The sequence below is a fragment of the Vanessa atalanta genome, chromosome 30, assembly GCF_905147765.1.
Source record: "Vanessa atalanta chromosome 30, ilVanAtal1.2, whole genome shotgun sequence".
Classification (NCBI taxonomy): Eukaryota; Metazoa; Arthropoda; class Insecta; order Lepidoptera; family Nymphalidae; genus Vanessa; species Vanessa atalanta.
Window position 1 is genome coordinate 4,577,554 of NC_061900.1, and position 13,082 is coordinate 4,590,635.

Consider the following 13,082-nt stretch of genomic DNA (forward strand, 5'->3'; position numbering starts at 1 on the left):
CATACAAAGGGATTGGGTAGATGCTAAAAGCGCGTTAACGGATGGAAACACCAGTCGCATTATGAAAAATATTACCTTTAGTGACGGAACCTATTTCCGTTCGTTCCGTCTCCCCTGAAGAGATAGAGTGGTTATCGCTGGTTTTTTAGTGAAAATATTGGTGAACTAGTGCGCTCTAGGTGTTCTTGGCACCGGCGACTCGCACATTACACAACACCCCCCTCCCTTCACGTCGGGGTAACGGTTCAGCATTTTACAAATATTTTTACAAAACCAAATTACATTTTTACGTCAAGTTTACCTGATTTTACAACCAGGATTGGTTCCAAACAAACTCACCAAAACCAAAACAAAATTTAGTATATAAAGATTTTGTACTTTATTTATTTATATTATAACTGGTAACATTTATATAATATAAACAAGAAACAGCCAAGAGACAATCCTTCGTTTCTCAAGTGCAACAAATAAAACACAAAATTAAACGTCAAATTTTATTTAATCACCAGCGGACTCTGGTCCTGTACTCATCACTAAGGGAGACCCGTTTTATACTCTCGTAGCCCAGTATTATGGAGAAGGAGAAGCAGGCAGACTGAACGAGCCTCGCTGATAAACCCTTCGCATATAGACCTATAAGACCTTCTTCCCGCCATAACTCTTTGAAGACGTCTTTCATTGTACCGACTCCTTCAACCTGGAAACAATTTAATTCATTTGATATAAGTAGGCGGACGAGCAATTGGGCCACCTGATGGTAAGTGGTCACCACCGCCCATAGACAATGGCGATATAAGAAATATTAACCATTCCTTACATCACCAATGCACCGGCAACCTTGGGAACTAAGATGTTACGTCCCCTGTGCCTGTAGTTACACTGGCTCACTCACCCTTCAAACCGGAACACAACAATATTGGGTACTATTTTGCGATAGAATACCTGATGAGTGTACGGTACCTACCCAGACAGGCTAGCACAAAGTCTTTGGATATACAATTATACAGGTAGGCGTACTGGCAAATAAGCGTTCTGTTGGTCAGTAATCAGCATTGCTAATTCACCAACCTTGGGATAAGGAACTAAGGTTAATATCTGGTTTTCTCAAGGCCGGACCGTGAGTTTAGGGGGCCCTGAGCTGATATTACTTAGGGGCCCTAAGACACACCTGAATGTACACTTGAATTAATTGATTTGAATCGGTTTGATTAATTAGCGGACTCGCATGGCTGCAAACCATGCGATCTGTTTGATTTAATAAAATTTGGTAATTCTTTCGCATTACCGTCTATTTTTTACATTTACTTGACTCAGCTGAGAGCCCTTTTGATTTACGGGACACTGGGCCGAAACCCAAAAAGCCATACGGTAGATCCGGCCCTGGGTTTTGCGCAAGCTGATATGTTTACACACATATGCACTATAAATACCGCACATTTGGGTAAGCTCTTAAAATACGTGCGTCACTATCTAAATTACGAATATCGCTGTGGGTTAGAGTGAGAGAGGAGTCATATCGCTGTCGTGTGCGTGAGAAAGGGAAGACAGACAGACTGGTGCCGTAACGCGTTACGTAACGAAGCGGTTTACCCTCCCATAAGAAGTTATCACTTCAAAAGGCTTTAACTGGATTTAACGTACCTGTAGTCTCGCCCGGACAATATCGAGGGGATTGGTGAGAATCGTCGTCGTAAAGCCACCGAGCGTGCCCGCCACGCACTGTATCAACAGGTGCGACACCCACGACGGGCTGATCTTGAAGAGTTCATCTGGAAATCGAGATCTTAGTTTTAGTATGTTTTAATATTGTGGATGCCGGTGCATGGAACTCAGTGGCTACTCGTTTTCGAGTAAAAGTACGAGGTACCCTGGTAAGCGGTGTAGAGCGCCCACCAGAGCGCGGAGTTGGGCACGTAGGCGGCCAGCGAGGCGGCGTACCCGCGGTAGTAGCCGAGCGGCCCGTGCAGGCGGTACACGCGCAGCGCCACCTGCCGCGCCAGCGCCGCCTTCGACAGCCGCAGCGTCAGGTCCAGGCCCAGCGGGTTGATCTTCTGCACACGTCCACGCTTTTATTATACATGCTATATATACTACATGCGTACTCTAATCCAAACATTGGAGGACAAAAGCCACGTAAACAACATTTGACCTTGAATTGACGCGACATCATTGGTCGAGAGCTCGATTAATCTGTGATATTCGCTGTGGATTCGCGATTGTCGTTTGAACGTCGACGAAACTGTTATCGGAATTTTGGAAGTAAAATTAAAGTGGATATAAGTAGTTAAGAGTAACAGTTTTTTTTATTTTTTATTTTATAAAAAGGCCCAGGAAGTCGCGGGCACACCGCGTCTTCCTGCGCGTTGTTTGAATTTAAGTTATCTGGATATTGTAGCGTGATTTTATTTTTATTCTAAATATAATTCTAAAATAAAAGTAGCCTACGTTACTCCTTATTACATCCGCTATCTGCCAGTGAAAGTCCCGTCGAAATCGGTTCAGCCGTTACAGAGATTAGCCGGAACAAACAGACAGACAGACAAAAATTGTAAAAAATGTTATTTACGTATATGTACCGTGTATACATACATACGAAATCGCATCTTTTCAATTTTTGTCTGTCTGTTTGTTCCGGCTAATCTCTGGAACGGCTGGACCGATTTCGACAGGACTTTCACTGGCAGATAGCTGATGCAATAAGGAGTAACTTGGGCTACAACAATAACTTTCTGTTGAATCCAAACGGGCACAAATCGCGCGCACAGCTGGTACATATTATGTCGCATCGTTTTTTAATTCAAGTTTGATAATGAACACAAATGCTCACCGCGTTCTTAACGCCTGTACCCTTAGCCAAGCCCAGCACCATGAGGTGTTGGCTCAGCACGTCGAACGGAACGATTACAGTTTGACCGACGATGGACGCGCAGCCGCCGCCGATGAACGACTGGAAAACACGAACAAGTATTTTTATAACTGGTAGCATTGGATGGCAGGCGAGCCGCGATGGCCCAGTGGTTGAAATGCGTGCAACTTAACCGATGATTTCGGGTTCATTGAATTTTCATGTGCTTATAATTCATTTGCAATTTGTGTTTATAATTCATTTCATGCTCGGCGGTGAAGGAAAACATCGTGAGGATACCTGCATGTGTCTAATTTCAACGAAATTCTGCCACATGTGTATTCCACCAACCCGCATTGCGGCAGCGTGGTGAAATATACTCCGACCCTTCTCCTCTATGGGGGAGGAGGTCTTACCTCAGCAGTGGAAAATTTACAGGCTGTTAATGTAAAATTAGATGAGAGGTATTAATTTAGCCAGTGCCTCGACGGACTCATGAAGTCGTATTTGAGCTGAACCTCCTAGACAATAGAGTTTCTTGACGGTTCTTCTCTGTAGAATCTAGCTAGCTTATCTACGTAGCTTTACTTCCTACACAGTTCTGTTAAATGACGATTTAAAAGTCAGCATTTTTCACCAAAAACCTACTTCATTATTTTTCTTACGCTACACGCTATGGCTGTTTCAATGTTTGATTTAAAAGTTCTTTTATCCCGAGCTACCCACGCTGAATCGAGCTGACATAATTTTTAGTTTATCATAACTCAACAACTGTACCTCAATTCTACATTCGTAACAAATGTGTGTATAATCCACCAACATATTTAGAAGCTCAGGAACAGTTTTACAAACAAAATCGCTTTCATCATCCTCCATCCAGTTTTCTTTTTAAATATAACAAGGTCTTCCGAGAGCATACAAATCCAGAATAAAGTACCTACCTTCAATCTAGGACTAATTTCGTATCGGCCGAGTTCGTGCCTGACGCCTTCGTACGTTGATATATAGAACACTCCAGAGATTATCTGAAACTGTGGAAGGAAAAACTATCAAACGTAATGAACTGTGAACATTACATTTACCACAGATATGAACCAAGAAGAAATAATTCAAATGTGATTCTACAAAAATGTACGCGAATCTGTGTTTGCGTCTGTTTTGTGTGTGCGTGCGTGAGCGTCTTGTGTAATGAGTAAGAGATTTGTGTTGCCAACTTATCGACATTCATGTTCATTGCACGAGAGATTGAGTTTTTTTTAATAAATTGTAGCCATGAACCAAACTAAAGTGGTGAAATGAGGTCTAGATCATTCTTGGCAAAGCACAGAGCCGTCTCAAGCTATGCTGGGACCCTTGGGCACTCATGAATTTGGGGCCCTTTTGCTAGATATTTTTTGGTTTAATTTGGTAAATTGTTGGTTCTTCGGGACCCTCTCAGGATGCGGGCCCTGGGCACGTGCCCCATGTGCCCTATGGTAAAGACGGTAATGGCGAAGCAAATGAAGACATAGTTCAACAATGACATATTAAAAAAAAAGCTTAGTAAAAATAATTTCGAAAATACCACTCACACTAGACAACCAAAATCCCCGGTACAGACCGGACACGCCTTCGCTCGCGTAGATCTTCGTTATCGCGTCTGATACGCCTTTGTAAGCTTCCTTCTTCCTCTGAACTTGTATCTGAGTTTTTATTAACGTCAACGGATAGAGCGCGCATCGAACTGTAATACGTCACAGTTTTTTTTTAGTTATAGCTAATGGGCCACTTGATAAGCGGTCACCAACGCCCATAGAAAACGGCGCTGTAAGAAATATTAACCATTCCTTCCATCGCCAATGCGCCACCGACCTTGGGAACTAAGATGTTATGTCCCTTGTGCCTGTAGTTACACTCACTCACCCTTCAAACTGGCACACAACAATACTGAGTACTGCTGTTTGGCGGTAGAATATCTGATGAGTGGGCGGTACCTAGTAACTGCCCCAAGGGGAATGAACAAAGCCACTACCACCATTTCGGCGGGCGGTGGTGACCACTTACCATCAGGTGGTCCAATTGCTCGTTCTCCAAATTATAAGATAAAAAAGACACACAAACGGCATCTCCAAGCTGTCTCTGAGACTATTTGACAGAAAATTTGACAAGTTTCTTCAACATCAACAAGTTGGACCAAGACCTTAGAATTTGCAGCCCAATAAGCTAGACGTCAGCAGCGAGACTAATCATTGAATTACCTGTGAAACTGCTCAACGTGTACAGAGGATAGAATTTACTCTTGTCCATCATCCCCCACTCGATATTCGTTATGAGCTGGGGGGGAGGCGTCTCAACCATCGTCGCTGCCATCGTTTCCTTCCTATCCTCTTTCTTTTTCTCTTCTATTTCCACCGTTTCTCTCGTATTCCATACGTTGACAAACATGTAATTCCTATATATACTGATTCTATGTTTCTTTGGTACTTAAATTATCATTGTATTTTATACAATATTAAATGGAATTATAATATAATTTGATTATTAATAAAACATCTATACTTTCTTTATAAATAATATATAAATAAAACAATTCGACTAGTTAACGATGATTTTTATGTTTAGGTTATTTTTGATTTTTCCAAATATTCCGTGTGTCTTTTTATGATTTCTGCTTCTTCCATTTTTCTTGTGACGTTACGAGCGGCAACTGCAACTAAAACAATTAACTTAAGGACGCTTTACACGTGGGTTACAATATATTGGACTAGTTTTTAAAATCCATTTTATATTATTTAGTAGAGGTTAAGGAACCCAGTAAAGTTTTTTTTATATAATTTGTAAAATTTATATAATTCTAGTACATATTTGCTGAAATATATCAAATTAAAAATTCCATATTCAAATAGCGCGCGAAAACGCTACATTGACAATATGGCGCTGCAATGGGGTCGGTGACGTCACCTGCCTGTATTGTAATCTGTGGCACATATAATCCACATACAGTAGGCAAACGAGGTTAACAAACAAGCGACGTCATCATATACCCGACCGATCGGGAGCTTTTTGTGTCACGTGACAGCAATTTATTTATGGATTTTTGATTAAATTAATTATTATTTTCAACTTTCGTTAAATAACTATTTTTAAAATCATAATATATACTGATTACAATAATTTACACTTTATTTTTAGGAGATCTAGAGTTAGTAAGCCATTATCCTAACACACAAATTAAACAAAGACGAACATACAAAGCAAAGTCAGTCATGCTAAAAAATTATGCCAATATAATATAATATTGTAGACACACTAGTATGTAAGCGATCTCTTGTCGTCTTCAAAGAGCCAAAGAGCACTCTCCTCGGTGGAGTCACTCTCTCCGAGGATCCTAATCCTCTAGGACTTTTTTGACTGGGTTAATATGATGGGTTTTTTTAACATACTGTTAACACTCTGACTCATTCTTCTGGCCTTGGCGCCTTGACAGTTTTACAGAGCAGGAAATCGAGTACTAGAGACCAGTTCACCTTTTATGGGACCACCTATTAGTCCGGCCTGCAGCCTCTCGCATAAGACGGCAATAAACACATTGCTTGTTATGTGTAGTAAAATTATAAGTTTGATTCGAACGACTAGAGATGTGCAGATTATAACTTTAGTCGACTAGCCTCTTGGTTTTAGCTTTGCAGGAGTAAAAGCGATGTTTTTGTGTAAAAAATAAATTGTTATCGTTCATTAAAGTAAAACAGCTTAGGGTAATGAATTTAAAGCTCAAAAACTTAAGAGAATTAATATTTAATCATGTCAAAAATAAAGTCTTCCATATAATAATATATATAAAGTTTTTAATTATAAAGGTAAAGTATTTTAATTGACGTTAATGGTTATTTAATAAGCATTACCTACTAACTTCAACTTATAATGTATAATGTAAATAAAAATGACATGCATGATATAATATATCGATTATATAGATATATATTTATTTTATTTTAATTTCAGTAGGACAAACAACAGTAGACAAATATCACATGCAAAAATATATAACAATAATATTATTAATAACACATAATAAAACTAATAAAATATACTATAAAATTATGATAAAATCGTCCTTGTACCTGCAAAAGTTGCTATGTGTTTTATTCTTATTTTTAGATTTGTATGCCATTTTAATCGTTAATTCAATTTATTTGGCTTTCGATGTATGAACGTCACATAGCTAAATTTTAAAACTTCTAAATTATTGAAGTTATCACAAAACTGTTTTTGCATTATGTGCGTTTTGAAATAACAATTAAAACTTCATATCAATATAAAAATACGAAAAAAAAATACTTCGTGACTTTTGCAGGCGAACCGAGGATATATAAAACTATACACACATATATATATATATATATATATAAATTCTAGGTAGCAAAGGGTTATATTTATACCAGCTATCATGTTTATTTATATGATCGCAAGATATATTTATACTATTATATAACGCTGAAGAGTTTGTTCCTTTGCTACAGAATGCAAATATCAGTAAAGAATGCAATGCATTCGATACGGAAAGTGAATTGAGAAAGGTATTATGAGTAAATAATTTTGAACATAGAGATTCCTTTTTTTTAGTTCTATTAATCAAAGAGAATAATTTAAACATTACTTGATTTTAAGATATTATTTCTAGGCTGTATCTTCATTTCATGATCTTGTAAAACGATGTATTTTTTTTTTTTTATATTTTATGAAGGTGAAGTTGTGTCACCTTCATCCCAAAGACATTGGAAATAAGAGATGTACAAATGAGTTTAACTACCTTACACCATCAATGCTGCCTTAATTTCACTGATTTAAATGTAAAGTAATAATGCCTATAAAAGCTGACAATTGTATTTTACAAATGTACGAAACATTATACCACCTTTTTTTAACTGTATGCTAAAATACATGCTAAGGTGAAAAATATTGTGCCTTCTCTATTGTAACTGTATTTTCTTTTCTTAATTATTGATGAATTAAATATAATAATAACAATTATTATTATTTATTTAAAAGTTGATTAAATATAGTAACATACTTGTACTTAATTTTTTTTTTATTAGTGTATGTACATAATAAAAAATAAATACAATCAAATATATTTTTAATCCAAGGATCTTTGACGATATAATCCAAATAGACTTAATGTAACTGATAAGAAGAAAAGTAACATTTCTAAACGTGAATGTCGGGATATTTGGTTAAAATGAGTTCTTTAAAACAAAATTTTATATCAATTTAAAGCAAAGTAACCTTCATTTTTATAAACGTAATATAATGATCATAGCGAGTCATGTTTGCCGTCTAAATTAATATATATTAAATTAAATTTCAGACATATATTGTGTATTTATGTATTTATTTACATTCTTATATTTATTAAACATATTTTTGTGCACAACTAATAAGAGATACAATATCGAATTATACATAGTATATAACTCACCTCGTGTAGTCAACAAAATCCATTATAATTTGTATCACATGCGTAACAGAATTAAACACAAATCACTACGGACAGCTTTGAAAAATGTTTTATGTAATAATTTACTCAATTCAGATAATTACACCATGGAAAAATAAGTCCTTCGTGGCTGTCAGTCAGCTGATTGGTCTTTTTCATCTTATCTAAGACCACAGATAGAATAATTAATAATGTTACTGAAACTAAAACTGATGTGTATTTTCGCCTAATTCATTGGAAAACGTTTCAAATTCTAAAATAAAATTAGATATTAATAAATATTCAGCTTTAACTAGTCGTAAGAAGCTTGATAGCAATTTAATTATTTATTTATTTTATGTGGGAAATTTATCCCCTTCGTTCAATTGTTTTTCTTGTTGTTATCTGTGTTGTGTCTTTCACAACTGTGAACTGACATTGTTTTTCGCAATTACAATCACAAAACTTTTCCTAACTTTTCTGTGTTTTTCAATGTTTACATATTTCTTTTAAAAACAATGGTAATATATTAATGTTTTAAAAAAAAATATATTTGTTAGGATTTTTTTTTGTTTGTGTCTCTTTTGAGTAAAAGTATAATTAACATCAATATTTTATATTTGTTGCAGGCACGTTATTTCAAAGAACAAGACATCGATGGTATGTAGATTATTTCTATTTAATCTTGCTTAATTACCTACTTAAATAAATATAATATTCAAAATTAATAACTGGATTTGTCAAAAGTATCATTATTATGCAAACGATATTATCACCGTTATACTATGCCCTCAATATAATATTAGCAGATAGTTGATAAGATAAATAGGTGCTATTTGAGACTAATTTTCGTCGCCAGCTTCGCTCGCGTGTGTCATATGCCAGTCACGATGATTTGTTGAACATTGAACATGAAAATTTTCCTTTTTTGCGTTAATAATAATAATCATATCAGTTACGGTTCTGCCTATATCTTATATAGATATAATATGTCGCGCTATATTCGCTTGGGACGAAGTCTCTTTCGCTATATATAATGTATTAAACAACAGACACAATGAAATTAACCAATAATGTTTGAAAATAAGTAAATTTCAACATATAAAATTGTCTTTAGAAATACCTTGAGAATTAAAATAAAGATTTAAATAGTGTATAAAACTGTATATAATAGAGAGGGATCAGGGATCCCTTTCTTTCTCGTGAAAGAAAGGGAGCATAATACTTTTTCCTTACACAATGTTTTTTGCCTGCGAACTCGCTTGTAAGCCAAAAAAACAAGATAACAAACTTCTTTTCAAAAATGGATGAAATAGGTTAAATTTTTGAATATACTTAATATTTCTGAAATCGTGTAATTCATGATTTTTTTTTCAGAATTCCGGGAATGCTTCTATCTCTTTGCGAGATCCGGTCAAATCACTTCTTTGGACGAGCTGACTGTTGTAATGAGGTCTTTAGGCATGAGTCCAACTATACAGGAACTAACTGGTTTGTATATCAATTTACTTAAATTCAGTTTAGGCTGTAATGTTAATACTTGTTATGTAAATTATTGTTCTGATACATATGATACTACAACCTTTTTGTACATGACAGAGATTTTTTGTAACAAAAAATATTTTCGCTTTTTTATTTCACATAATAATTATAATATTTCTGCGTGAATAGCAGAGTTTTTTATTTCTTTTCGATGTAGACTGGCAAATGATCCACTGACAATTGATCACAATCCTCCAATGTCCCACTTTTACTGCGATAGAATCTATTTCTCCTTGTTCTTGCGGACTTTATACAAAACAATAAAACACCCAAGATATATTTCTTATGTATTTCTTAATATCATTTTTAAACTTAGTTACAATTGGGTCTCTCATAACTGCACTGATAAAAATAAATTCTTTTTTTTTTTTTTCAGGTTACTTAAAAGGCAAAGGTGGCAAAATGTCGTTTGCAGATTTTCTGGAGGTGATGCATATACATTCCAGAGCAGAGAACCTACCGCATGAAGTAAGTATTGTTTATTTCAAAATTTTAATGCCTAAACTGGGGATCGAACCTGGGCCATCAGGATTTGCAGCTATATAAATTAACCATTTCACCAAAGTTACATTAAAATTTTTTTTTGCCTATATCCATCAGTGTCTAAGAAATTTGAGTCAGTTCTGTCCCTTATACGTGTTATACACTGGCTCACTCACCTTTCAAACTGGAACACAACAATACAAAGTCTTGTTCCTTGACGGTCAATTTAGTTAATTTGAATTCTCCCTATTTAAGGTTGTTAACGCGTTTAAAGCCGGTGACAATGACAAGAGGGGTGTTATCCCATCGAAGCAGCTGCGTAACTTGTTGCAGAACTGGGGCGAAGGCCTATCGTCGAGAGAGGTAAATGTTGCCATATACTTACATGTTTCAGTAATTAATATAATTTTTGAGTTATTTCTTATAACTCTACTGATCTTATTAATCCTTTGCATATTTATATTTGAAAATTAAATTTTGATAGGAATAATGATATGTTTTTTTCTATTTACACACACACTATGGAATTAAACCTCACTTACTCGCTTCACTCTTGGTTTAGTGTATTCGTTTTTATACATCCTGTATTTACCTTATGTTACCGACATTAAATATTTCATTGCTTTAATAAATCACAAAACTGTATTCTACAAATATTTTAGTATCTCGGTTGATTCTTTCCGTTTAGATTGAAATATTTAAGTTATTTAAATAATAATATGGTTTTTAATTTGACTTGAAATTGAACATATAATAAAGTCGGAAAACCAGCCATTCGTTTGCTAAAAACCGCACAAGAAAGGTGTGCTGGCTAATTAATTACTATAACATAAAATTAGTAAGTGTCTTTAATTATAATTAAAAACAACGTCGTCCCCAAAAGTGAAAATTAAAGTGTTGGGGAGTTTGTGTGATTAAGATAGTAAGAAAAGGCCGTACCTCTTATTTGACTCCTTGCTTATATAGCTAGCTATGTTGGACCCGTGGCTTGTTATAAGGTCATTTACCCCGAGGTTGTGGGTTCAAACCCCCAGATTTTTTTTTGAGCATACTCTTGAAGACTATAATAAATCCTGCGTGTTCTCCCTTGTATGACATCAGACATCAGTACCTAGATACACTCTGTATAAAATATTTAGAAAGGATGTTTGTTATGTTAAATTTGTTCAATTTTAATTTTCAGGTGGACAATATATTCCGTGAAGCGAACGTCTCCAACAACGGTATTGTTCGTTACGAAGACTTCGTGAAGATAGCCTGCGCACCCGTGCCAGACTATTACTGAATTATAAATATTAATCACATCAATTTGAAGCTGTTTATTTTTATATTAAATGTGAATTTTTTTATTGTAATTAAAAAAATCTAAATCGTTGCCACTTGTAAAAAATATATACGAATGTTGCCAGTATACGGCTCATTGGTCTATTTATTAAGGTAGATTACTATTTTCGTAATGAAGTATTAACTTGTATTTTATTTGGCGTTCTTTAAGAGAATTCTTCATCAAAACTATTTTTACCGTCCAGTATTTATAGATAATCTGTATTTAATTATTATTATTGCCAGCAGTCACTATCACGTGGAACCCGAAAAAAGTATAATAAATTAACTATCGCTGGGTTACCATATGAAACTTATGAAGGCACTTATTCAGGTCAAGCTCTTTGCAATTAAACTTTAAAAATAACCTTTTTTTATATAAATATGCTGGAGTCACAATTCGATATTAAATTTTTTTTTGTCAAAGTTTATTTTTATATTAAAATTTTTGACTATAAATGGTTTTTTCATTTTTGAAGTGATAACTTCTTATCAGCGTTGCAGAACTATCGATAGTTGACCTCGAAAACTATTTAGGATATCGATAGTATCGTTTACACTTGCTTATTGATAGTCAAAAATCTACCACCGTTTCGGAATTTAACACCTCGGACCTGAGAAGAACCGGCGAAAGAAACTCAGCGGGATATATTTTTTTTTGTTTTTTTTTTTCAATTTGCATGTACAGATATTTGCATAGTATCGCTAACAATACTATTGATAGTATCGACCATGGAGAGCTATCGATACTATCGCTAAGACCTTAACCATCGATAGTCTATCGATAGTGGACTATCAAATCAAATCAAAATATACTTTATTCAAATAGGCTTTTACAAGCACTTTTGAATCGTCATTTAACAAACTATTGAAAGTAAAGCTACCACCGGTTCGGAATGTCGATTCTACCGAGAAGAAACGGCAAGAAACTCAGTAGTTACTGTTCTACTTCTTATGGATTCGCTTCGTTACGTAACGCGTTACGGCGCCAGTCTGTCTGGCTTCCCTTTCCCACGCATACGACAGCGTTAGGCAGGCTCCTCTCACTCTAACCCACAGCTCTAGCGGTATTTCGGACAGTTTATGTCATTACTTCTGTCGGGCACACGTATTTTATTTTGCTTCTGATGCTGGAAGATGTTTCTGTGTTAGTTGCAATAAAGGCGATTTTAATATGTTATGGTGTATTTAAAAAAGATACAATATATGCTTGACATGTGCTTAGTTAAAATAAGTAAATAAAAGTTGGATTAATTGGGCAACTGAGAGACTGTTGCCCATGGCAACCGAAATAACAAAAATGAAAAGAGGGATGTCACGATAGCAACATGTGGAAAAATAACAAACTTGTAAAAATATAAAAGATTAATATTAAAAAATATATAATGAACTAGATGTTATTGCGTTCCGTTTCACTGAGTAAGTAATATGATG

The 13,082-nt window shown here is 35.2% G+C and overlaps 2 protein-coding genes across 3 annotated transcripts; one reads left to right on the plus strand and one right to left on the minus strand.

Moving 5' to 3' along the window:
* Positions 1-480: 480 nt before the first annotated feature.
* On the minus strand, positions 481-8,459 carry LOC125075196 (solute carrier family 25 member 44). 2 transcript variants are annotated; one of them, XM_047686837.1, is made up of 8 exons: positions 8,304-8,459; positions 5,083-5,531; positions 4,417-4,568; positions 3,787-3,876; positions 2,828-2,947; positions 1,868-2,051; positions 1,642-1,769; positions 481-697 (listed from the first exon to the last, which is right to left on the minus strand). In XM_047686837.1, the coding sequence occupies exons 2-8, from the start codon at positions 5,267-5,269 to the stop codon at positions 503-505; spliced, it is 1,056 nt and encodes a 351-aa protein (XP_047542793.1). In that variant the 5' UTR covers positions 5,270-5,531; positions 8,304-8,459; the 3' UTR covers positions 481-502. The 2 variants fall into 2 exon arrangements, with proteins under 2 accessions (XP_047542793.1, XP_047542792.1); XM_047686836.1 differs by having other exon boundaries at positions 5,083-5,537.
* A 243-nt stretch (positions 8,460-8,702) lies between these two features.
* On the plus strand, positions 8,703-12,052 carry LOC125075224 (calmodulin-like protein 4). Its single transcript, XM_047686917.1, has 6 exons — positions 8,703-8,821; positions 8,930-8,960; positions 9,678-9,791; positions 10,219-10,310; positions 10,581-10,688; positions 11,509-12,052. Exons 1-6 carry the CDS (start codon positions 8,819-8,821, stop codon positions 11,608-11,610), a joined length of 450 nt encoding a protein of 149 aa, XP_047542873.1. The 5' UTR covers positions 8,703-8,818; the 3' UTR covers positions 11,611-12,052.
* The last annotated feature ends 1,030 nt before the right edge of the window (positions 12,053-13,082 follow it).